Source organism: Prionailurus viverrinus, chromosome D4 (assembly GCF_022837055.1).
Source record: "Prionailurus viverrinus isolate Anna chromosome D4, UM_Priviv_1.0, whole genome shotgun sequence".
Classification (NCBI taxonomy): domain Eukaryota; kingdom Metazoa; phylum Chordata; class Mammalia; order Carnivora; family Felidae; genus Prionailurus; species Prionailurus viverrinus.
Genome location: NC_062573.1, coordinates 840,545 through 865,431, shown reverse-complemented (window position 1 = coordinate 865,431; position 24,887 = coordinate 840,545). Strand labels below are relative to the sequence as shown.

Below are 24,887 nucleotides of genomic sequence, written 5' to 3'. Positions count from 1 at the left end.
TTCTGAAAATCTGTAAGTTCTCCATCAAGACTATTGAACGTGTTCTGCCCTTTGACCTGGTAACCCCTCTTGCAGGAAAGTTGCCCAAGAAACTAATCAGAAACAAGACTTTTTAAAGCCAGTAGGTCATTCATGGAAACATTACTGGTAATAGCTGTCTGGAAAGTAATCAACTTTAGGGGAACAGCTAGGTAAAAAGAGGCATGGGGTCTGCCTCTTAAGGAGTGGCAGGCATACAGCCATGAGAAATTATGCTTTCAGGGACGGCTGGGTGGCTCAGTCGGTTGAGTGTGGGACTTTGGCTCCGGTCATGATCTCACTGTTCATGGGTTCCGCCCACATTGGTTCTGTGCTGACAGCTCAGAGCCTGGAGCCTGCTTCTGATTCTGTATTCCTCTCTCTCTCTCTCTCTCTCTCTCTCTCTCTCTCAGCCCCTCCCCTGCTTGCTCTCTGCCTCTCAAAAATGAATAAACATTAAAATTTGAAAAAAAAGAAATTATGCTGTCAGAGCCCAAATGTCCATCAACTGATGAATGGATAAAGAAGATGTGGTATATATATTCAATAGAATATTATTTGACGATCAAAAAGAATGAAATCTTGCCATTTGCAACAACGTGGATGGAACTAGAGTGTACTATGCTAGGCAAAATAAGTCAGTCAAGAAAGACAAATATCATATGATTTCACTCAGATGTGGAATTGAAGATAAAAACAGATGAACATATGGGGCACCTGGGTGGCTCAGTCGTTTGAGCGTCCGGCTTCAGCTCAGGTCATGATCTCACTATTCGTGAGTTCGAGCCCCACGTCGGGCTCTGTGCTGGCAGGTTGGAGCCTGGATCCTGCTTCAGATTCTGTGTCGCCCTCTCTCTCCGCCCCACCCCTGCTTGTGTTCTGTCTCTCTCTGTCTTTCAAAAATGAATAAACATTAAAAAAATTTTTAAAACACAGATGAAACTAAGGGAAGGGAAGCAAAAATAATATAAAAACAGAGAGGGAGACAGACCATAAGACTCTTAAATACAGAGAACAAACTGAGGGTTGCTAGCGGGGTGTTAGGTGGGAGGACAAGGTAAAGGGATGAGGGGCATTAAGGAGGACACTGGTTGAGATGAGCACTGGGTGTTATGTGTAAGTGACGAATCACTAAATTCTATTCCTGAAAATAAATAAATATATATACTTGATTTGAAAAATTATGTTTCAGGGGCGCCTGGGTGGCGCAGTCGGTTAAGCATCCGACTTCAGCCAGGTCACGATCTCGCGGTCCGTGAGTTCGAGCCCCGCGTCAGGCTCTGGGCTGATGGCTCAGAGCCTGGAGCCTGTTTCCGATTCTGTGTCTCCCTCTCTCTCTGCCCCTCCCCCGTTCATGCTCTGTCTCTCTCTGTCCCAAAAATAAACGTTGAAAAAAAATTAAAAAAAAAAGAAAAATTATGTTTCAAAGGGTATGCAAACACTCAACGATGTGAAGTGAACTCAGCAGGTTGCACAACCGTGTACACAATTATGATCCTGGTTTTGGAAAAAATAAATATATGTGTGTAGTGGGGCGCTTTCACTTTTGCTGTGATGGGTTTGGATGACTTTATCACGGGAAGGGAGTGAATTTTTAAAAATGTATCTGACTCTGTGCTGACTCCTTGAAGACTAGACAGGATAATAGCTGGTAACTCGTTGGGGACCCTGTTCAGCACTAGACTCGTGTTAATTGCTTTTAACCAATACCTTGCTGACAAAGCCCCCCAGTGGACTAGATTCTGAGGCAAAAGAGAAACCCCATCTCCTTGCATCTGAAATGAAGTCTGAGGCTGTACCATCACCAGGAGGCCTCTTTCTTGCCTCTAATTCGAGCTGCACCTTTATTATGTAATGAACTCTTAGACTCAAAAAGATCTATGTCCAGACCTATTCTGCTCCAGGAATCTACCCATCTCTCCCCATGATGCTACCATATAATGTAATTATTACAGTTTGGGAATATATTTTAATGCCTCCATAGCACAAGCCCCCAACACTGTCATGCTTTACAAAAAAAAAAAAAAAATGTCTTGCCAAATTCCCAATCATATAACATCTTTTTTCCAGGTAAATCATAGAATGATTTTGTTAAAACCCTCCCCCAACTCCCCACCCGATCCCAAGGTGCATATAATAATATACATCAGAGTTTCTCCAACTTCAATAGGAGTTGAAGGAATAGGGTATCTGGGGAAGGAATGGGAAACTTTTGGGGCTCTTGGTTCTTGTTAATCACAGGTTATGACCCAACAGATCATGAGTAGAGCCTGAGATTCCACATTTCTGACAAACCCCAGGTGATGCCCAAGCAGCTGGTCTTGCTGCATCAGTGATACAGCAGTACCAGAACTATAGTATGATCTCATTTCTGTAAAAACAAAATCAAATAAAATGAATATATATGGAAAAACCCACAGAATAAACACTATAAAAATTATAAGGGCCCCCCAGGTGGCTCAGTCAGTTAAGCATCCAACTCTTGATTTCAGCTCAGGTCATGATTTCAGTGTTGTGGGATCAAGCCCCAAACTGGGCTCTGCACTGAGTGGGGAACCTGCTTGAGATTCCCTCTGTCTCTCTCTGTCTCTCACTCTCTCTCTCTCTCTCTCTCTCTGCCTCTGCCCCTCTCTCCCCCCTGTAAAATAATAATAATTAAAACTATAAATAACAGTTATCTGTGGGTGGGAGGATGACCAGACGCTTTCAAATATTTGGTAAAGTCTTTTACAGTAAGTTTCACTACTGTAATTAGCGAAAACAACCCAGCCATGATGGTGCCCCTCCGGGCAGACATCTGTAAACTGCACCCCCTCCCCAAACTAATGGCTCCACTCCAGGCTTCCTCTCCGCCCTCTCCGGTTCTCAGAACATCATAAAGTGGCTGGCTCTAAGCAGCTGTTCAAGATGAGCATCGTGGGTAGCTGAAGCTCCAGCCGCCAGGAGGGCTCAAAGCACTGGTTTAATAACGTTCTCCTGAGCACCAGGCCAGGGCCAGGCTCTCACAGGGATTCTATTCTCTCATTATCCCCATTACCCAGATTAGATAACTGAGGCCCAGAGGCATGTGAGCACCTGAATCACACAGCTTGACTAAAGCCCAGGCCAGGCTCCTGGGGCAAGGTCTGTTCAGTTTCCTCTGCTTGCCTGGAACCCCCAGCCCCACCCCACCCCCCACACCTAGATGTCCACGCGGGTCGTTTCCTTACTTCCTTCAGGTCTCTGCTTACATTTGTACCAGAATCTTATGCTCATCACCCTAAAAAACACTCCCCTGCCCCTGACTTTCCCATCACGATCTGACAGAGTCATATTCATTGGCTTGTATATACTTTGTCTTTATACCACTGCTTTATCTCTGGGGTCTAGCATAGCGCCTGGCTCAGTTAATAGGCATTAAATGGGTGAATGAATGACAGTCTCTGATTCCCAGGCCGCTGCCCTCCCAGCAGTGGCCCCCGCCCCCACCCCTCACATTCACATACAGGGTGACCTGCTGATGCCCAGCAGCACAGGGTATGCTGACCTCTCTTCCCTAGACTCTTTGTGGGCTGTCCAAATGAGGTTTCTTAAATGCAGAGGTGAATGGCTAGGCCTGCGGCCCCTGGTCTCTCCGTGTGAAAGGGATAGATAGGGGAGATAGATAGGAGTCCTGGATTCAAATCCAAATTTCACCAGCACCCTGATGGGTTGGGGCGAAGTCTGACACTCTCTGGGACAAGAAGTCCCCACTCTCAGAAAGAAGGCCTTGCAAGGGTCAGGGCCCTTATATTTGCTGTTCATTCAGTTTGGCCTGCTCTCCCCTCCTGATCTGCCTGTGGCTGGCTCCTTCTCATCATCTAGGTCTCTTCTCAAATGTCACCTTTTCAGAGAACCACCCAACTCCTCCCAGGCTAAGTAGACCTGCGCACCCAACACAGGTACCTCTCTTCACATCCTGTTTATTTCTTCCATCACTATTGGTATAAACTATTTTCACTATTACTATTTCATTCACCTGGTTATTCATTTGCTGTCTGTCTCCAGCACCCAACGTAAGATCTGTAAGGGTGGAGACATTGTTGGTCTTGTTTATTGCTGTATCTCTACTGCCTACAACAGGGACTGGGTTTTGGTAGGTGCTCAATAAATATTTGTTGAATTAATGTTCTTTCTCCTTCTAGAAACAGGGAAACTGAAACCCAAAGGCGGGCAGGGGCATGCCGCCATGAACTAGTATCAGAACCTAGAGTAGAAGGAAGCAATAAGGCCAAGTGGAACTCCAGGTCAGGATACTGTGACCTTGAAGGAGACCCATCTCTTTCCAAGCCTCAGTTTCCTCATCTGTAAGACTGAGTGAGACAGCCATGACCACTATCCAAGAGGCCCGGCACTAGGGGTACACCTCGCCCATTTCCAGGAATGATACCCTTTGCAGCATCAGAGCCCCCCCGCCAGACACGGCTCCAGCGCCCCAAACCCGCAGATGAAGAAAACTACAATCCCCATGGTGCCGCAGGCTGCACCTGCGCACGACTGCCATCCCGCAGCGCCGTGGGCGCCCTCTGGCGGCATCCTGACGCAGAGCGCCGATCCACTCCCGGAGGGGCGGGGGGTCCGCGGCACAGGCAGTCGGAGCGCGCGGCTGCAGCGGCGGAGCCGGAGCCGGAGCCGGGAGCCGGAGCCGGGAGCCGGAGCGGCGGCCGGATCGTAGCCCGCGGGGCCCGCCGCAGCCATGGGGAACCGCGGCATGGAGGATCTCATCCCGCTGGTCAACCGGCTGCAGGACGCCTTCTCCGCTATCGGCCAGAACGCGGACCTCGACCTGCCGCAGATCGCCGTGGTGGGCGGCCAGAGCGCCGGCAAGAGCTCGGTGCTCGAGAATTTCGTCGGCAGGTAGGAGCGGCGCGCCTCGGAGCGGGGACTCCCCCCGCCCGGGCCCCCGGGCCTCCGCCCCCCAGCCCCGACGGCACCGCGACCTCGCAGCCCTTGGCGCTGTACCCGCGGACGGCGCGCCCCCCACCTCCAGCCAGAAGGAGGCGGCCCCCCCTCCCCGAGAGCCCCTCAGGGGCAGCAGCGCCCCCCGCTTGCCCGCAAACGTCGTCAAGCCACCGACCACGGTATCACGCCCCCCTCCTCTGCCACATCCTTTAGGGAAGACGGCGCTCTGCTAAGAGACCCTGGCAAAGGGTCCCCCCTCCCCCAGTACAGGCACCAAGGGAGCCTGCATTACTCAGCGCCTCCCTTCGGCTCCCGCGTTCCCCGGAGCGGGCAGCACCCCAGGGGCAGTGCTCCCCGGCCCTGGGCTCCACGGAAGACAGCTCCCTCCCCCATGAGGATCCCTGGGCCAAGGCTGGGAACCCTCTCCCCAGCTGTGTCCCTGGGAGAGGACACAGCCCCCGGGCATCGAGGACCAGGCACAGCCTCCCCCCTCACACACACACACACACACACACACACACACACACACACACACCTCTGCAGCTCCCGCCGCCATCCGTGCGCAGCGCGGCGGCCGGGGGGGGGGGGGGGGTCGGGGGAGCTGCAGGACCAGGATGGGGGTGGCGGTGAGACCGCTTCTGATCCTCTTGCGAGCCGCCGGCCGCTGGCTCCGCCGCCGCCCCTGGGTGGGGGGCGCCTGCCGCCGTCGCTCTCCCCGGGGCCTGGCAGAGGGCTTGTAATGGAGGGAGAAGGCTGCGGAGGGCAGAGATGACTAAGACAGGGAAGCAGGATGGCGGGGAGGGGGGAGCCATTTGCAGAACCTAATCCCCCTCCTGCCTCTGATCCCACAGGGCGCTGGGAGGGCCAGGTGGCAGGGAGTGGGGGGCAACCGCAAAGACAAAAGGTCCTGGGTTTAGGGGGGCAGGTGGGGTCGTGACCCCCTTGCCCAGGCTCCCCAAATAAAATGGACGCGGGGATGGCTTTTCCGTGCTGAGAAGAGGATGACGCTCTCCCGGGAGGGGGATGGGGGCTGGGCAGACAGGGAGAAGGCAGTGACACTGGCCTCCGCACTCTGGCATGTCCCTCCCTCACCTTCTCCAGAAACCCTAGCTTTCTCCCAGTGACCTTCCAGGCTGAGGAAGCCACTGGCGAGGGAGGCAGAGGCCCCTCCCTCAGAGGGCAGCGGTTCTAAGGAGACATCCTGGATCCAAGCCAGGTTCTGCTGTGACGCCTCAGACCAATCACTTGCCCTCTCTGAGCCTGTTTCCCCACCTCTAATGAGGACAGCTGGACTGGATGGTTGCTCCTGCCCCTCATATGACTGAGAAGACCAGGGGCAGCCCTGGGGCTCAAGGGAAGGGTTCTGACTGGAGCAGTGTATCTGGGAGACATGGGAAAGCCACCATTGGGGGCGGCTGGGCCCATCTGGTCAGCAGAGGGGGAGGCCGTCTGTCTCTTGGGGACCGGCTCCCACAGAGCCCCCCTCCTGCTCACGTGACCCCCCCAGAGCTGCAGAGACAAACCAGCAAGAGATACACAGATGGGCCCCTTCCCTGTGGCCCAGCAGTCAGGGTGAGGGAGTGGGGGGACTCTGGAGACAGTAAAGCCCAGAGGCCTTAGTGCTTTAATGGCACCCATGGAAATGCAGCACTTTACGTGTACAGACCATAGTCCTACCTTCATCCATTGAACATTTGCTGAACGCCTGCTTATTGCAGGCTGTGTGCCCTGGGCTGAGGCGGGGGGCGGGGGGGGGGCAGGGAAGGTGACCTCAGCCCCCATCTGCTGAGCCCTTCTCGCGTGCCCCACACCATTCTTCTCGGGACGGCTCACAACAGCCCCATGAGGCAGGTACCATGGTGCCCATCCTGCAGATGAGGAAACAGACCCAGAGTCACACAGCCAGGAAGGACCGCATCTATTATATTCCAAAGCCCAGGTTCCTAATCTCAATCTTAAGAGCCCCCGAGAACCAGGCCCTGAACCGGACACGGGGACATGCAGGAGCATGGGCCTCCATTTTCCCCATCTGTGGGATGGGAACACTGGCAGTGGCTGCCCTGCCTTCCTGAGAGGGTGGCGCAGGGCTCCGGTGAGTCCCTGGGTGTAAAAGCCCGTGTTGGGAGGGAGCTGCTGATGGTCAGTTAGGTTTGGGGACCCATGCGTGCTAGGGCAGACCTGGCCCCTGTCTTCCTGGAGTTCGCTGTCCAGCAGACCAGCCAGGCCCCAGCTGACTGTAGCCGCTGTTAGCTTGTTGACTGGAGTAAGATGTGGACTCTGTTCCAGGAGCCCTGGGCCCTCTTATGCCTCCTGCACCTGACAGTGGCCCTGCAGGAGGATAGGCGGGGTGTCACGGGCTCCTGGCCTCTCCTCCGAGGGCTGGGTCCCCAGACTGGTGAGCATGGTAACAGCCGCTCAGCCTCCTGGGGCTTCCCAGGAGCCAACACCCCATGGAGAGGAAGTGGAAAACGCACCAGGGGAAGCAGAGGCTGCTCCGGGCCAGCCGGGGCTCCTGGGCACCCCGGGGTGGGGGGGGGGCCCTGCTGGCAGCTGTGCAACGGAAGTGGCCCCGCAGCTGCCCAGGACGCTGCTAGGACTTCTCTGGGCCTATGCTCTTTCTTCATCCCACTTTGAAAGAAGGGGAAACTGAGGCTAATTCATTTAGTCACTCGGACATTCGTAGAGTGTCCACAGTGTCACAGCACTGGAGATTCCAGGGTGGAAAAGACAAAAGCTTTGCATTCCAGAGGGGGAAACCTCTGAAATAGTAAACACAGGGACAGGTATATGAAGAAGGCAACCGGAGAATGTGGTCAGTCCCGTGGAAGGAGGAAGGGCCGCTTTCCACAGGGAGGTCAGAGAAGGTTTCTAGGAGGGGGTAGCATCTGAGATGAGAAGCCATGGGACGGGGAAGCATTCTAGGCGGAGAGAGCAAAGGCAAAGGCCCTGGGGCACTAATACATTTGGTGTGTTCAGAGAACAGAAAGGAGCCACGGTAGCTGGTTGTTTGGTGGGCAAGGGCAAGATGGCATCAGAGAGAGATGGGCAGGGGGTGGGTCTGCAAGGCCCTGAGGCTACGATGAGGAGTTGGGTGCATTTTCATTATTGCCAGAAGCTTTTAAGTAGTAGAGTGCCTTGAGCTGACTCCAGCAAGTGTGTAAGTTGGGGAGGGGGTGAGGGACAGGGGAGGAGGAGGCTGCTGCGGTGAGCCAGAGCTGTCGGGGAGCCTGGCCCAGGGCTCTCACAGTGGGGAGGAGGAGAATGGTGGGCTTCAGGGGACATTTTGGAGGGAAGTCCCCACAAGACTTGCCGGGATGGGGATGGGGAGGGTGAAGAAAGGGGACTCAAGGCTGACATCAGTGTCTTTGACTCTGGGTGGGTGTTGGTGCCATTATCGGAGGACGGGAGGAGCAGGCACGGGGGTAAGATCGGGAGCTTGCTTTTGGACATGTTCAGTCTGAAGTGTAAGGTGGGCCGTGTGGTGATGCAAGCCTGAAGCTCAGGGGAAGGCGGGCTGGAAATGTAAATTTGGAAGTCCCAGTAGAGGTGAGATTTAAACCCATGGGAGTAGATGAGATCATCTCGGGGTGAGTGCAGACAGAGGGGTGCGGGGGGCCCAAGACACCCCAGCATTTTGTGAGCAGATGCCTGCTGCCCCGGGCCACCCTCTGTCTGCCCCTGGCTACGTGCCCGCTCCCTGCGACACCTGTCCAGTCCCAAGAGTGGGGTGTCCCGGGGCAAGCTTTCAGGCTCTGCTCCCCTCGTTCTGGCGCCCGGCCGACTGGACAAGCGGATAGTGGCCCCCCCTTCCTCCCCTCTTGGTCCCTGGGGAGGCCAAGGCCGGTGCGAATGTGGCCGAGGGGCTGAGAGCTCGGGCTCTGGAATCGACCCTGGGTTTGTAGCTCGGCCCTGCTACTTACAAGCTGAGTGACCTTGGACACGTTTCTTAAACCCTGCTCAGCTGCTCTTTCCTCATCGGCAAAATGGGGATAATAATAGCACCTCCCCCGTGGGACTGTGCCGAGTGTTGAGATAATGCCCACAAAACACTCAGGGTAAGGCCTAGCACAGAGGACGTGCCCGTTCTGTTCCATCCGAACCAGCTGGGAGGTGGACCGGGGTGCAGGGAGGGCAGGGGGTCTGGTGGGTGGGCTTCTGCCAGGAGGCGGCTCTGAGAGGCAAGGGGTTGGGTTTCCCTAGTGCCTCTTGCCTCTACCCCTGCTCGGGCTCCCTGCCTCCTACCAACCTCCTTGCCCCTTCCTCTACGTTCTCAGCCCAGCACAGGCTTGGTGCTGGTCTCTGGCCTCTGAGAGCCCCTCTTGAATGGTTCCATTTCCCAGATTTGGAGACTGAGGCCAAAGAGGATTAGGGGATATCTGAGACATCGTAGGTAGAAAGTCACTGACTGGAGGGGACGGAGGGGACTGATGTTTGCTGGGCACTTACAGTGTGCCAGGCCCTAGGGATACAGCTGTGAGCAAGCAGGACCCATCCCTGCTCTGGGGGGGGGGGGGGGGGAGTTCACAACTGAGCAGGACAGACAGACACTAGGTGACACAAAGAGCTCTTTTGTTGTGTGGACCCCCAAGGAAGTGGCCATTGAGGCTGGACATGAACAAGAAAGGGACCCGGTCAGGCAAAGGGGTGAGCACACTCCAGGTGCAGGGTCCCACCCGAGCAAAGGCCCAAGGAGGGAAAGAGCCCCCCGTGGGTTCGAGAAGCCAGACAAACAGCAGTGTCACCGAGTGAGGAGTGGAGGCCCCAGTGAGACCAGGCCAGAGAACACCTTTTCCAAACCCCCACCCTACCCAGTGGCCCCAAGGAGTCAGGCATGAAAGGTGACTCTGGCAGACAGCATCTGATCCCGGCTCCAATAGAATCGAGTTTCCCAGACCTTGGCCGGGGTCAGAGGGTCGGAACCTCGGGGGAGGGGATGCAGGGGGGCCTTTGCGGAGGAGGCCGGTCTAGGGCACCGTGTTATCAGGCGTGGAACAAGAGCAGGAAGGGAGGCCCGCGTGCCATATGTCTAAATATTCCAGTTACGAATCAAGCGAAGGGATTGCTGAATACGATACACTCTGTCCCCCCACCTTGGCAAACACACCTTCAGAACGACCTGGCCGACCGGGTTTGAATTAGAATTTCAGACTCCTCAGAGCTCCGCGAAGGGAGGTAGAGTGTGGGGACAGGTGGCCCCTCTCCCCGACCTGCCCCTGTCTCTTACTCCAGCCTGCACCACAAGGGGCCTCCTGGGCTCCCATGTGGACACCCAGCCCTCACATCTGAGCTCTCTCCGTGGTGGCAGAAAGGATCCCCCCGTGGGCCTGGGACTGCCCCTAACAGTTAGGTCAGACCCTGAGGGAGGGCTTGAGACCGACGGGAAATTCCAGAACACTCCAGTGTGGCCTAGGAAGGGTACATGGGCTCCAGCTGGGACCCTCGGCCCCTGGGGGCTCCTTGCTCTAGAGATCCAAAAAGCGACCCCCCTAAAGAATTGGGCAGGGGCCCTGATTCCCCACGTCTAAGGGCAGTGCTCATTATTTACTTGGAACCAACAGCCCGTTAGTGGGAGAGGCAGACTATCATCCCGGGTTTTCAAATGGCGAGATGGCTCAGAGAGGGTAGGGACCTGCCTGAAGCCCCACAGCACTGGAATTAGAGGCGGGACAGGAAACTGCCCCGGTCTCCTGCCTCTGGGTCAGCGTCCACCGTCTTCACCCCCACCCGTGTGTGTACGTATCACACCCCTCACCCTCCCCTCTGCTCTCCCTGGTTGTCTCTCTGGACACTTACCCCTCCCCGGACCGGAACCCAAGAAAGGAGCAAGAGCTGTACGGGGAAGGCAGCTCTGGCAACTTGGAATTAATTACTACAGGCACCAGGGAAAAGGACTGTTGGCCTTGGAAGGCGTTTAAGGAAGTGGCATCTTCCCACTGCCCTGGCCAAAGGCTCCTGGACCAGCCTCCCCTCCTGTGTCATCCTTCCCACGCGAGTCGGGCCCAAACCCTGTAGATCCGGCCCCCGGCCCACCCACCTCTGTGTATCTCAGCTGCCCCCTCCTTTGTCTTAGCTCCTGGGGCAGCCTTCTCTCGTGCCCCCAACCCATTCTCCACCCGGCAGCATAGAACTCTCTGTGGCCTCCCAATCTGATCCCCTCCGCTTAACGCCCTCCTTGGCCCCTGGCCTCCAGACAGAGCCCTCGCTCCTGCTCCCGATTTGGGCCCCTGAGGCCTGCCTGCTTTAACCCAGCCTCGCTTCCCGTCCAGCCTCTCCCTGCAGGTGCGCCCTCGTAGCTTACGGTTCATGGGGAAAAATGGGTCCTCACCTTCACTGTGTCTTCGTCTTCCTCCTTCACTGGCTCATCCTCAAAGTCTCACATCGGCCAATACCTCCTCCAGGATGTCTTCCCTGACCACCCTCTCCCCTGTGACCTGACCCGCGGTGTGTGGGGTAGGGCTCAGTTTTCTCCCACGATGAGGGGCTACGGAGGAAGAGCGAGGCCACTGCCTTGGGCTGAGGGCTCCCGGCCGACTGCAGTTCCAACCACAGTTACCAAGGACGTCTTACCTGTTTATTAGTGCCTCAACCCTTTCATGACTCTGGCTCAGGCGTGTCTGGTCTGAGCACAGGGGACTGAGGCCACCAGCCAGGATGGGGAGAAAAATCTCAGCAGGTGAATGCGCACTCACCTCTGACCCGAGTCCCAAATTTGAAGGAGTGAAATGCTCCCTAGCACACACACAAGGCACCTTGCCTACGAGCGCCAGATGGCTCGTGTGGCACCACCAATGGACACCCTCCATTAGACCCTCCCACAGCCGGGATCTCAGCAGCCCTAGGAGGGAGCTGCTGGGTTGTGCCCATTTCACTGATGGGGAAACTGAGGTTCGGAGCAGGGAAATAATTTAGTGGTAATGCTACAATACTTTCACATCAAGCTGCTGGTGATAAGAAATGAGCATCCAGATGTAGCTCCATATTGAATGACTTGATGAATGTCCTTGATGAGCTGTTAGGCAAACAGAGCCGCTACTTAAGTGTGCACCGGAGGCCGGTGCATGTATAGGCACGTGAGGGGTACCTGACCTCGTCTCCCGTCCCACCAGCCTCACCCAGCCTTGCAAGGAGCAATCAAGAGGACGCAGGGGACACCGAAGCAGGCTCAGTCAGTAAAGAATGCGACTCTTGATCTGAGGGTCGTGAGTTCGAGCCCCACGTTGGGTGGAGAGATTCCTTAAAAATAAAATCTTAAAAATAAAAGCAGGTGGAGATTTCTTAAACAGCTTTATTGAGGTACAGCTTGCATGCCATAAAATTCACCTGTTTGTGGTGCGCAGCTCGATGAGTTTTAGTGCATTTACACAGTTGTGCAGCCATCATCACAATCTAATTTTAAAACACTTCCATCACCCCAAAAAGAAGCCTCGTGATGATGCAGATTTTCAAGTGCCTGGCGGAGCCCCTGACCAGCAGTGCCCGATCCATCAGTGTTTGCCATGATTATTATTGTAAATGATAAAATGTTTACAATGGAGAGCCCCAGGTGTTGGGGTGATGGTTGCTCTTTATTTTTAAACATTTTGTGTATTTTCTGAATATGTTTTCAAAGGGAGAACATACGACTTTTACAAGTAGGAGGCAAAAGAGAAATCTATTTCCATCTTGAAAATATAAAGTCATCAACACTGGAAAGGAGGGAAAGAAGGGATGAAGGAGGGAAGGATAAGGAGAAAGGAAAGATCATGGATTTTTTTTTTTTAGTAGGGAAAGTGGTTGCTGAGGGGAGACTGTGTACTCAGAGTCCAGACCCCCACGTGCCAGTCCTACCCAGTCACCAACTTGCACTGTGGTCTTGGACAACACTCTTTCCCGCCTTGTGCCTCAGTTTCCACACCTATACAAGGAGGGTGATGGTGGGAAAACTGGAGGAGCTCATCTTCAAATCATTCTTTTGGCCAGCTGGGCTACCTCGAGTGCCAGCTACCTGCCCTGCTCCATGCTGGGGGCTGGGGACACTGGTAAACAGGACCAGCCCAGTCCCTGCTCTCAGGACATCAGAGCATCGGGAGAAGCCGGGCCAGGACTGCCCTGAAATGTTCAAACCGCAGCTGGAAATTCACAGGCTGTGTGATGTGGGCATGCCTAGGGCCTCCTGGGATAATGGGTACAGAGAGGGACTTCTTGCCTGGAGGCGGCCTCACCTCCTCCCAACTGTATTTCTTGGCCCACCCGCTTCCTCGCCTCCACCCCAGCTCCGTGCTTCAGAGGGCACCTCAGAGCCTGCCCGCCTCCCTTACCTTCCGCTTTCAGGGGCAAGATTTGGCTGGAAATATCCTGGCCCACCCGCCCACTCTTCCGGCCAGCCCCCGGGAGACCCACCTTCCAACTTCCTCCCTGCTGCATCATTTGGTGGGAGCCCAGCCCGTGTTCTCAGCTTGCTCGACAAGTTATATTATTTATAACCATAATAGCTACCATTGATTCAGGCCTCAAGTTATATAAGCCTCACAGCCACCCATTTTACTGATGTGGACACTGAGGTTCAGAGAGGTATAGCCATTTGTCTACAACCACACAGCTCCTGAGTGGCAGCTCTGACATTCAACGCCGGGCCAAGCCCAGGAAACAGGAGGCTTAGAAGCAAGACTGGGTACAGACCAAACGTGCCGCTTTCTGGTGGTTTTTGCATTCCACAGGACGGGGGAAGCAGGGTCCCTGAGCTCCGGCCACAGATCTCAGGTATGAGAGTAGAGTAGGGGAGGGTCACTTTGGACGTTTGGTGTACTTTCTCCGGACCCCTCTGGGCGTGACAGCACCAAATCAGGCAGGGAGCGTGCGGCGCTTGGAGGTCCTGAGGGGTGTGCATTTCATTCTCCCTGTGCTTCAGGTTTGAAGGTGCCTCTGCAGATGGCAAGGCAAGGCCTCCTCGGGAAGCCACCATCTGTCCAAAATGAGTAGGGAGAGCTGGCATGCCACCACGCACCCCTCCCACGTGGCCCCCGAGGCTGGTGGGCCCAGCACGCTCTTCTCTGGGCACCTGTTCTGTCCTCCCTCAGCCTAAGCAGGAGCTGGGTGGGAGGTGCAGGGTGGCGCTGGCTGGAGGCCAGATCAGGCCCGAACCCCCACTTTATCAGAGCGCTGTGGGACAGTGTGTCCAGGTGGGAAGCAGGAGCCATGGAGCTATTTAGCCATGCTTGATCCTTTGAGCATCGCCTGAGCACCTACTATGTGCCAGGCCTCTGGTGAGCGCAGGAGTCCAGCGGGGAGAAAGGAGCTCACGGTCTGGACGTGCGAACCCGCTGGCGCTCTTTGTACCCGCCCAGGCCTGGGGCCCTGACCCCCGATAGGCCACTTCCTCCCTCATTGCACCTCCCTGCCCCTCTCTGGGCCTCTGTCCCCACCTCTGGACAATAATGGGGGACTGACACGGTCTCTGAAAACTTCTCCTCAGTGTTCATCATTTCCATCTAACATTTCGTGGTCAGAGTCCAGAGATCCGAGTCGTGCCTGGAGGCTGTCAGAGGGTTCTGTGGGATCTGTGTTCCTTGGTGACATTTGGGAACCCTCCTAGAGAGGGGGCTGCTGAGCGCCTACTGTGTACCAGACCCAAGCCACGCTTTTTCCATGCCCCCCCGCCCCCCCCCCCCCGAGGCTGCTGGGCCTTCTTGCAGCCCACGTGTGCTAGAGGATAATGCCCGGTTTCTATAAGGCCAGTTTGCAGCTGAGGGCTTTGAGGCCCAGAGAGTGAAACACCTTGCCCAAGGGCACCGGGCGGCAGAATGGCCAAGGCGGGATTCGAGCCCAGGGATTCGAGTGCAGGCCATGTGAGGGCCTCACTCTGAGAACCTGGGCCGTGATAGAGACAGGGCCTCTCCCCCCACCCAGGCATCTCCATCCCCACCCTGGCCGCACGAGATCCTGGTCTGAGGAGGGGCTCTACTCCCACACATAGCCCTGCCCCTCTAATCTCTGCTTCCCTTAAGCTGCTTGTCCCTTAAGTAGCCCTGGGGAGGTAGTGACTTGGGGCAGACTGGCCCAGACCCCTGACCACCCTTCCAACTGGGCCCTGGGCGCCGCTCCGGTACCCTCTAGGTGGCACCTCGTTGACCTCTGACCTGCAGGTCGGCAGGGACCAAGTGGGCCCATCTGTGCAGGGGAGGCCTCTCAGGGAAGAGCTCCGGGGAAGGTCCATGTCTCTGCGTGGGGGGCTTTCTGTGGGGAGTCCCATCCTTTCCAGCCCCTCCTGCAGTTTCCATGGCAACTACTGTTGCCATGGTATCGCTGGGTGAGGAGCGGGTGGGGAAAAGGGTGGACCCCAGGCCCCCAAGCCCAACCCAGCCTCTGAGAACAGATGTCCTATCTCCACAGCCCTGGGGGATCCCAAATACTAGAGGGTCACCCCCCCCAAAGGAATGAGTAAAGGATGGCAGAGATAGAGACAGGAACCCCCCCCACCCCCGTTAATCCCCTCCTTCTCTCTGCTGACTGGTGCACCTCCGTTCCAGCACATGTCACACTGTATTGCATTATCTGTTTACTTGTCTGTCTCTCCCACCACACTGGGAGCTCCTCCTCCGGGTAGGGAGCGGTCTGACTCATCATCTCGCTTCCCCAGGGCCCAGCACAGGGCCTGGCACAGAGCAGCTGCTCCCAAATATGTCCTAGACTGAATTTAATTGAATTACATAAAAAGCCACGTCTGGCTTCTTGGATTGAAGGAGCAGCACACTTTGACAGGGAAGTTCCCAGGCTCTGGGCCCCAACAGACCCTTGGGTTTGAATCCTAGCTCTGCCATTCCCATCTGGATGACCTTGACAAGTCCCTTCACCTCTCTGACCCTCAGATGCCTCATCTGTAAAGCAATTTCCACATCAGAGCACTGTTTTGAGGACCTGGGGATTCAGTCAACATTTATTAAGTACCTCTTGGGTGCTAAGCCTTGGGCCGGACAGTGGAATACAGTGGTGGACAGGAAGACGCCAGTCCTGCCCTTCAGAGTCTGTCTTGCAAAAATGAAAAGTGCTTGCCTAGCGCCTGGAAACAATGAATAAATGCAGGATTCATCTTCCTTCTCCTTCCTCATTGAAGTGGCTGACTCCTCCCGATTAGCCTCTAACCTCCCCAAAGGAGGGGCAGGGTGAGAACAGGATGAGAGAGTCCTCCCCAGGGCCCAAGAAGAGACCTTGAACCCAGGAGCCTGGGCCTACTCTGTTGTGCCCGGGACCCTCCAGGCTAGGGAGTGGGGGCCGGGGGGTGGTGCAAAAAGCTGTGTGGTCCCGGTCAGGCTCTGAGCTGGGGGTAGGAGGCCTGGGTTCTTCTCGGGCTCTGTCCAAGTCCTATAGGAACTTGAATGTGTCTTTTCCCCTTCTTGGGCCTCCATGTGCCTCTCCATGAATGAGGTGGCCAGCTGGAGCCCTATGGTCCCTCAGGCTGCTCCCCCTTTCCTGGGTCCTAGGGATCCCGTGACTGCAGTTCTGACAGCCTCGTCCCTGAAGAGGTGCCCACCCTCATGCTTGTGCTGGCCTGGGTGGGGCCAAGGGCGGGCGGGGATATGAGAAGAGCTGACAGGACAGAGAATCCACCCACAAGGGTTAGCCAAAAGGACTGCTGAGGTTCACACTGGCACAAGCAGAAATCTGAGGTATAGACATCAGGCCTAGGGCAAGGGGCGACTTTGGGAAGCTCAGGTCCAGTCCTTCAAAGACCGGGTCTTCAGGGGACCGAAGGGCAAGGAGCTCTCACTGCAGAGTCAAACAGATCTGCATCCAGGGTCTGGTCTGCTAGCTACTGACTGTGCAACCTAAACACCTCTGAGCCTCAGTTTCCTTATCTGCAAAATGGGGATAATAATGGCACCTACCGGGGCGGGGCGCCTGAGTGGTTCAGTGGGTTGAGCATCCGACTTCAGCTCAGGTCATGATCTCACAGTTCGTGAGTTCAAGCCCCACATCGGGCTCACTGCTGTCAGCCTGTCAGCGCAGATCCCACTTTGGATCCTCTCTCCCCTTCTGTCTGCCCCTCCCCGGCTTGCGCTCTTCCATAAATAAATAAATAAATAAATAAATAAATAAATATTTAAAATAAAAATAATAATAATGGCACCTACCTCACAAGGCAATATCACGAGAGATTGCCCACAAAGAGCCTGGCATGCAGTAGGCACTTAAGAAGCATGAATTCTTGTCCTTGCTTCCTCCTTTCCCCCATGCCCCCCTCATCCTCAACCCCAGCCAGATGGGGCCCTGGGAAGGGGAAGTGAGATGCTGCCTTTCCCCACAGCGGAAGGGAGGGAAGAAGGTGCAGCTCCATTTCCTTGAGACGCACTCTGTGGCCACTGGACACTTGGGCATGTGGGGTACCCCGTGCCTCAATTGAATGGCAGTGCCTGGGTTGAGGCAGGGACTTGTTGGCCCAGAAGCAACACAGAGCATACCTGAGAGAAATCTGGGAGTTATTAGTCTTGTCTCCTGGCAGCTCACACGCATAAATCTGTGACCCAGGGTACATGGGGGAGGTTCTTTCCACCTTTCTTGCCTGTCATCTCCCCCTAGTGACCTGAAACCCTGAGGCTAAGGTGTAGTGGGCACTTTAGGAGAGCTTTGGAGCTCCCGGTGGCAGGACAGGTGCCCCTGGGACAGGCCTTGACCCTCCTCTCACTCCCAACTCATTGCAGAGACTTCCTGCCCCGAGGGTCAGGCATCGTCACCCGACGCCCCCTGGTCCTGCAGCTGGTCAATGCCACCACAGGTACGCGCTTTCGTCCACGAGCATCCCGACCGGGCCTCTTCAGTCCCCCACCCTATCCCCCAGGAAGGAGTCCAACCTAGCCGCTGAACTTGCTTGCTGTGTGACTTTGGCCCTAGATTCCCCACCAGGACAGTGGGGAACAAAAATGCATAACGTTAGACCTGGCGTTGTTGTGGAGAGGGAGGGGAGAGAAGGCAGTATTTGGGGGGGTGTGGGGGTCTATTCCCAGTGGAAGATGGGTCCCGGGTGGGTTCCGGGCTAAGATGCTTACCCATCCACCCTTCTTCCCTCCACCCCACCCACACTTTGGGGGCAGAATATGCCGAATTCTTGCACTGCAAGGGGAAGAAATTCACCGACTTTGAGGAGGTGCGTCTGGAGATCGAGGCTGAGACCGACCGAGTCACTGGCACTAACAAGGGCATCTCGCCGGTGCCGATCAACCTCCGCGTCTACTCGCCGCACGGTGAGGAGACGTGGCCCCGCCCCCGGTCTCCTGGCTCCCTCGCTTAGCTCCGCCCCCGGGACTGAGTCTTGGCCACGCCCCTTTGCTCATTCCTCCTAAGGCGGGCTCCGCGCCTCCTGCAGACTCCGCCCCCACAGCGACCCCTCCTCTGCCCATCCTACCCCAAGCTCCACCCTGCCATGACTCCGCCCACCCCTGGCCACGCCTGTAACGGGCCGCCGCTTTGGCCCCGCGTTTCCCTAATCCCGTCCACCTGCCGCCAAACTCCCAAATGGATCCTCTCTAAACCCGGCCCTGTTCCTTAATCCGCCCGCCCACGGCCACGCCCCTCGCCTTGAGCCCGCCCTCTCGCCGCCCTGTCCAGTGCTGAACCTGACACTGGTGGACCTGCCCGGAATGACCAAGGTCCCGGTGGGGGACCAACCTCCTGACATCGAGTTCCAGATCCGGGACATGCTTATGCAGTTCGTCACCAAAGAGAACTGCCTCATCCTGGCTGTATCCCCGGCCAACTCCGACCTGGCCAACTCCGATGCTCTGAAGGTTGCCAAGGAGGTGGACCCCCAGGGTAGGTTCCTAAGGGCAGCAGAAGTGCAAGGCCCTGGGGGTCTACCCTCAGTGCCAGGCGGAGGGAGCTGCTCTGTAAAGAATGAATGAGGCGGGAGAGCAGAGGCAGGCAGTGGGGGAGGGAGGGCGTGGGGAGGGAGATGTGGGGAGCGGGATGGCAGTCGGGGTGCATGTGGGTCCCATGGGAGGGCAAGTGCAGGTGTAGACGGCCCTCTCCTGCTGCCCTCCCCCTCAGGCCAGCGCACCATCGGGGTCATCACCAAGCTGGACCTAATGGACGAGGGCACAGATGCCCGTGATGTGCTGGAGAACAAACTGCTCCCCCTGCGCAGAGGTAGGCAGGCTCCTCCCCTGACCCGCTCCACTGCCCTTCCCTGTCACCCCACCCTGTGCAAGGCTGGTTGCCCCTGACCTGGACCCCCTTCCACAGGCTACATTGGGGTGGTGAACCGGAGCCAGAAGGACATTGATGGCAAGAAGGACATCACGGCGGCCTTGGCCGCTGAACGCAAGTTCTTCCTCTCCCATCCGTCCTACCGCCACTTGGCTGACCGCATGGGCACGCCCTACCTGCAGAAGGTCCTCAACCAGGTAGAAGCTCAGGCCTGGGGAAACCAGCATGAGGACAGAATCATTTACATGTGTTTTGGGAGGGTGGCCAACAGAGGTTAGCGTCCACATCGTGCGTACGAACTGAGCCCCAGAAAACAAAGCAACTTGCCCACAGGCCCCACCCACCGTGAGGTAGCACCAGAGCTTTGCTGGCTTTTCCCTGACAGGGGCCTGGAAAGGGAGCCCTGTAGGCCCTGCGGGTGGAGAGAAGTCCCAGACCTTGTGTGGAGGGTGGCACTGACAAGGGCTTGGGTTTGGGGGCCATCGCTAGAGTGTACTTGGCCGAAGACCTTGCTTCCTTCTGAAACGGAGAGAGGCTCGTCTGGAGACAGGGATGGGCGATCCCAGGGGCTTCCCTAGGATGTTTCTCCATCTGGAATGGGGCTTCCAGAACTGAGGCATGTGTGTATGTGATGATGGAAGGGAGGCAGTGGGGAAGGCAGGGTGGTGTAGGGGCAGAATTGGGGACTCTGGAGGCCACAGACCTGACACTTGAGCTCTCTGAACCTCCATTTCTGTAAAATCCTGATGGTGGGAATAAGGCCCCATTTCATAAGATCCCTGTGTAGCTTCAGGGAGATACTGTGTGTGGGGACCGAGCCAGAGCGAGCCCCAGTACTTGAGAATTACCTTACAGGAGGCCTAAACCCAGAGGGTACAAGGAGACAGCCCCCCCAGCCATCCCTGTCCCAGAGAGATTTTATTTGGCCTTCATCGTGTCTAAAAATATTGTTAGTCAAAAATCAGGTAATTTCAAATAAAAATCTAGACTTCTGGCTTCTGTTGAAACTTGTATTATTCGCTTATGAATTTAGTTAATACCCCCCTGTATGCCAGGCCCTGCCCTGGGCAGCTTTCCTTCTCCTAGGCAGGGCAGTAGTGGGCAGGGTCATGGCTGCCTTCTGCAGCTATCAACCTGACCACACCCACAGTCCCCCCGCCCCCCTCCACCGCCCCGGGGCATCCTGGTCCCTGCTTGACCCCGTGGGCATCTGTGTTGGTGCCCATGGCCTTAACCCTTGTCTCATCCCCGCCCCAGCAACTGACCAACCACATCCGGGACACCCTGCCGGGGCTTCGGAACAAGCTGCAGAGCCAGCTCCTGTCCATCGAGAAGGAGGTGGAGGAGTACAAGAACTTCCGGCCAGATGACCCAGCTCGCAAGACCAAGGCTCTGCTGCAGTGAGGCCCTCCCCAACTCCTGACTCCCCGGCACTGAGCTGCCCTCCAGCGCGGGGTTCGCCCAGGGCTCCCTCCACTAGGCTCCTGACGTCGCACCACTCTCCCCCCAGGATGGTCCAGCAGTTTGCCGTGGACTTTGAGAAGCGCATTGAGGGCTCAGGGGACCAGATCGACACCTATGAACTGTCAGGGGGAGCCCGCATCAACCGGATCTTCCATGAGCGCTTCCCCTTTGAGCTAGTCAAGGTAGGATGGTCTCCCCGGGGGCGGGGGGAGAGGGGAGGCTTAGAACTACCACCCTCCCCCCAGGACTTTCACACATATCTTTGCTGACCTGGCACCCAGCCCCGGGTGTGGGGCGTCTGTCTGTCTTGGCCTTCCAGGGGGGAGGAAGGCCCTGACCGGCTGTCTCTGGCTCTCCTACACAGATGGAGTTTGATGAGAAGGAGCTCCGAAGAGAGATCAGCTACGCCATCAAGAATATCCATGGCATTAGGCACGTATTGGGACTGGGGAAGGGGGCTGAGCCCTGGAAGGCAGGGGTTCTGGTGCCACGGCACAGGGAGTGGTGAAGTGAGCCGCCCTCAGGAAGGACCAAGAGCTCTGGTCCCCAGTCCCCTCAACCCCTTCTGGCTTCCAGCTCAAAGGGGCTCGAGCTGGGGGGGGTGGACGGGAGGCCTGGGCCGCTCCCTCCCCGCACCTGCCGTCCTCCTTTGCTGCCCCTGGGAGCAGGGCCTGGAGGCTGGACCAGGTGGGCAGAGCCCAGGACGTAGGTGGCTGGGGAAGCTTCTCTGGGCTTGGGCCCCTGCCTGTCCTCAGGATGAGACAGCTTCCCCCAGTCCTATCCAGGTAGCTGCACACAGCTGGCCAAACCACTGGGGAGGGCCTGGGATGGAGCATCGAGGTATTGGTCTGTGTCCTTTTATGATAGGACAGGGCCTCTCAACCCTCCAGATCCTCCCATAGTCCCATTAGCCCGAAGTGGGCCCCATTCTACACCACTTCCCTCCTTCTAGCTAACCCCACTGCCTTTGGAACAGGAAGGGGGGACTGGAAAAAAAAGATTGTTCCTTAAAAGCTTAGCCCCCTTCAAGGACCCAGATCTACACTGTTCATTCAACAAGAAAATTTAAAGCATCTGCTATGTGCCAGGCAGTGAACAAGACAAAATGTCCCTGCTTTCATACAGGTTGAATTCCAAGGTTTGGTATGGAATTTACAGACTGATAACTGCATTGGCCGAGGCACAGAAAAAAAAAATATATATATATCGCTCCTCAGCTTAAAATAAAATGTTTTATTCCCAGAAAGGCTCCTAAAGAGAACCCAGTTTGGCATTTTTCATACCATTTCTGGCCATAGAACCTTCTGTATGAATAGAATCTTAAGAGCAAGCCGGACATACATGACAATTATAAGCCGACCTTGTCTTGCCCCCAAAGAGCATCCATGGAATGCCCTTCATTCAAATCCCTCCTGCCCATTTTATAGAGAAGGACACTGAAGCCCAGAGAGGGGTAGTGGGAGGACCCCAAGGGCAGAGTTCAGGCGGTCGGGGTGGGGCCCTGACCTGGCACTCCTGGCAGGAGCTGGCCTGTGACACTGTGCCCTTCTCCCGTTCCGGGCGTTCAGAACGGGGCTCTTTACCCCAGACATGGCCTTTGAGACCATTGTGAAAAAGCAGGTGAAGAAGATCCGAGAACCGTGTCTCAAGTGTGTGGACATGGTTATCTCGGAGCTAATCAGCACGGTTAGACAGTGCACCAAGAAGGTAACCCGGTGGCCCGGGCCAGCCCCCCCCCCAACCCCCGCCTCTGCCCCCATCCTGCATTGCTGCCAGGCTCTCCTTTCCCACACCCCCCACTGCCTCCTCGGTAGCATGTACAGACCTCAGCGGGGTGGGGGAGGCAGGCCACCACAGACCAAGATGGGGGGCCTCTCTGAGGGGGCCTTACCCACCTCCTGGCCCCCAGGCACAGGGAACAGACATTGATAAGACAGGTGTGATGGTGGCTCTTGTCCTGAGAGCCCACCAAGAGCTCCCCCAGCTCAGGGAGAATAGGCCTTGAAGGGCCCCGAGCCCTCTTCCTGCCCTCAGAGCTGAGGTCATCTCTAGGGGCTCCAGGGAGGGGTCTTGGGGACACCTTGGCCCTGCAGACAGGAGAGCTACGGGCCTACTTGGCTGCTGCTCTGGGGATCTGGATGGCCAGAGGGGTGCAGAGGACCCAGGTTTGGCAGGTACCTGACTCCCCACTGTCCTTCATCCCCCCCCCCCATTCCCACCCTAGCCTCACCCAGGACCCTGCCCTTCCCTTCCATCCACATCCAACCTTCCAGGGACAGAATCCTCTTCCATCTGCTATGTCATCTGAGCCTCACAGAACCGCGCAAGGAGGGAAGGGCAGGGCAGGGAGGATGGCGCCCATGTCACAGCAGGAAGACTGAGGCTTAGGAGATCAAGTGACTTGTCCAAGGTCATATGAGCCGGCAGGTGGCAGAGCTGTTACTCGAAGCCACGGCTTTGGACTCCAAATCCAGTCCTTGTTTAATTCCACCCCCCAGCCTCCCTTCCTTTCCTCTCTTCACTACTGCCCTGGCCCCTCTCCACCACCTCCACTCTTTCTGTCTTTCCTCTTCTCTCTCTGTCTTTCCCAGCTGAGTTCTCCAGACCCTTTTGGAAGAGAGGCAAAGGATGCCCCTTGAGGAGAAAGGGAAGGGCAGGAGTAGAGTAGGGAGCTGGAGAGTGGAGGTCAGGCAGCTACCCTGCAACTCCAGGAGGCATCATCTGCACCACAGTCTATGCAAATGGAGCCCCCTGGAGTTTGGCAGTGCACAGCCTGGGCAGCTGGATGCAGTAATCCTGGTGGACGTACGGAATTGTGCTGGGCTTCGGAGTCAGGATGAAGTGAATGCCGGAGGTGCTGGCAAACCTAGAACTGAACAGAATAGGTGGGTGGGGTCCTGGCCTGGGCCAGCCCCTTAGGAGGACTCAAGGCTGGGACAAAGATAGCATCAGGAAAGACAGAGAGGGCCGGCTCAGGGTAAGCTGGGGGTGGAGGACGCCAAGCCCTGGGGAGAGGATCTGAACTCAGTAAGGGGCCTTGTACAGAACAGGGGGCTGGTCCCTCAGAAGCCCCCCCCCCCCCGCCCCATACCCACAGGACCCTTCAAGATACCTGGCCGCTCCTAGGAGGTGCCGGCCCTGGGGGGCGGTAGGGAGGGCCGGTCCCACACTCACATTGTCTTCTGTTCTCTCTTTCTCTGTGTCGGTGTCTCTCTCTTTTCCCCCATGCCTGTGCCATCCTCCACTCCTGAATCCTGGCTCTGCTTGGCTTTCACTCCTCTTCCTTCTCCCGGCCCTGCCCATGGCTGCTTCTCCTCCTGTCCCCTCCTCCTCCCCGGGTGCAGGACGGGCCTCTTCACACCTGACCTCGCTTTTGAAGCCACAGTGAAAAAGCAGGTGCAGAAGCTCAAAGAGCCCAGTATCAAGTGTGTGGATATGGTAGTCAGTGAGCTCACGGCCACCATCAGAAAGTGTAGCGAAAAGGTATGACGGCCACCAGGGCGGGGCTGGGCCTGGCCGTCCCTTCCTCATGGCCAGGGACTCCCGTGGGCAGAACCATCTGCTGAACAGACCCGGCAGCCTCTCGGCCACCCACGTGGACCCAAACACCTGTGCTGGCCAGGTGACTCCGGGCCCTTAAGTTTCGTGCCAGCTTATCACCCTGGGTCTGTTTAAATTTATGATCCTTTTAGGCCCCCATCTCTGCCAGAGACCACCCCAACCCGCGCATCCTCAGTGGCCCCTTTTCACCAATAAGAAGGACAATGGCGACAATGCTAAGGGGACAGCTGCTATTTATTGAGCACCTATTATGTGCCAAGCACCGAGCTAAGTGCTTATCCTTTTCATCTCACGTTAGCCTCTCAACAACCCTAAGAAGTGGGTAGTATTATCCCCATTTTACAGATGAACAAACTGAGTCTCGGACAAGAAGAGCAGAGTGGGGTTCTGATTTAGGAAAGCTGAGGGAGTAGACCTGGGATCAGGGCCTCCTGGAGTCGGGGAACTATCCCAGTTCCTTAAAACAAATTTGCCTAAAAGCATATTGGATTACTCACTTTCTAGTAATCCATATGCATTCGACAGGGTCAGCCTCTTTTGGGTCTGCGACCTTTTAGATGCCTTCTTCCTATTTGTCCACTCTGGGGCATTTTGAGGATTTTTAGCCAGATATTCCCAACACAGTTCTTCCCTCGGGGGAGTGCATGAGAATCAGCTGCCTGGGGGAACTCTTCCAGAATTCAAATGTCCCTGCCCAGCTGGCTGAATCAGAATCTCAGGGAGAGCCCAGCCTCACCTGTACTTGAAAA

General features: G+C 56.3%; 1 protein-coding gene across 14 annotated transcripts in view; it reads left to right on the top strand.

Annotated features, from left to right (window-relative positions):
• Positions 1 to 4,595: 4,595 nt before the first annotated feature.
• Positions 4,596 to 24,887, top strand: part of DNM1 (dynamin 1) — a 44,618-nt gene continuing 24,326 nt past the window's right edge. For 12 of the 14 annotated variants that reach the window (XR_007146363.1, XR_007146364.1, XR_007146366.1 and 9 more), the window contains exons 1-10: positions 4,596 to 4,893; positions 17,613 to 17,686; positions 18,003 to 18,152; positions 18,517 to 18,720; positions 18,955 to 19,053; positions 19,150 to 19,310; positions 20,371 to 20,513; positions 20,624 to 20,759; positions 20,942 to 21,009; positions 22,146 to 22,284. Coding sequence is in view for 9 of the 14 variants with exons in the window: in XM_047830519.1 (XP_047686475.1) it covers positions 4,733 to 4,893; positions 17,613 to 17,686; positions 18,003 to 18,152; positions 18,517 to 18,720; positions 18,955 to 19,053; positions 19,150 to 19,310; positions 20,371 to 20,513; positions 20,624 to 20,759; positions 20,942 to 21,009; positions 22,146 to 22,284 (1,335 nt within the window). In the remaining 5 variants the exon portion in view is untranslated. Of the gene's footprint in view, positions 4,894 to 17,612; positions 17,687 to 18,002; positions 18,153 to 18,516; positions 18,721 to 18,954; positions 19,054 to 19,149; positions 19,311 to 20,370; positions 20,514 to 20,623; positions 20,760 to 20,941; positions 21,010 to 22,145; positions 22,285 to 23,921; positions 24,061 to 24,887 lie in introns of all 14 variants that reach the window. The other 2 variants (XM_047830526.1, XM_047830524.1) reach the window with 1 other exon arrangement.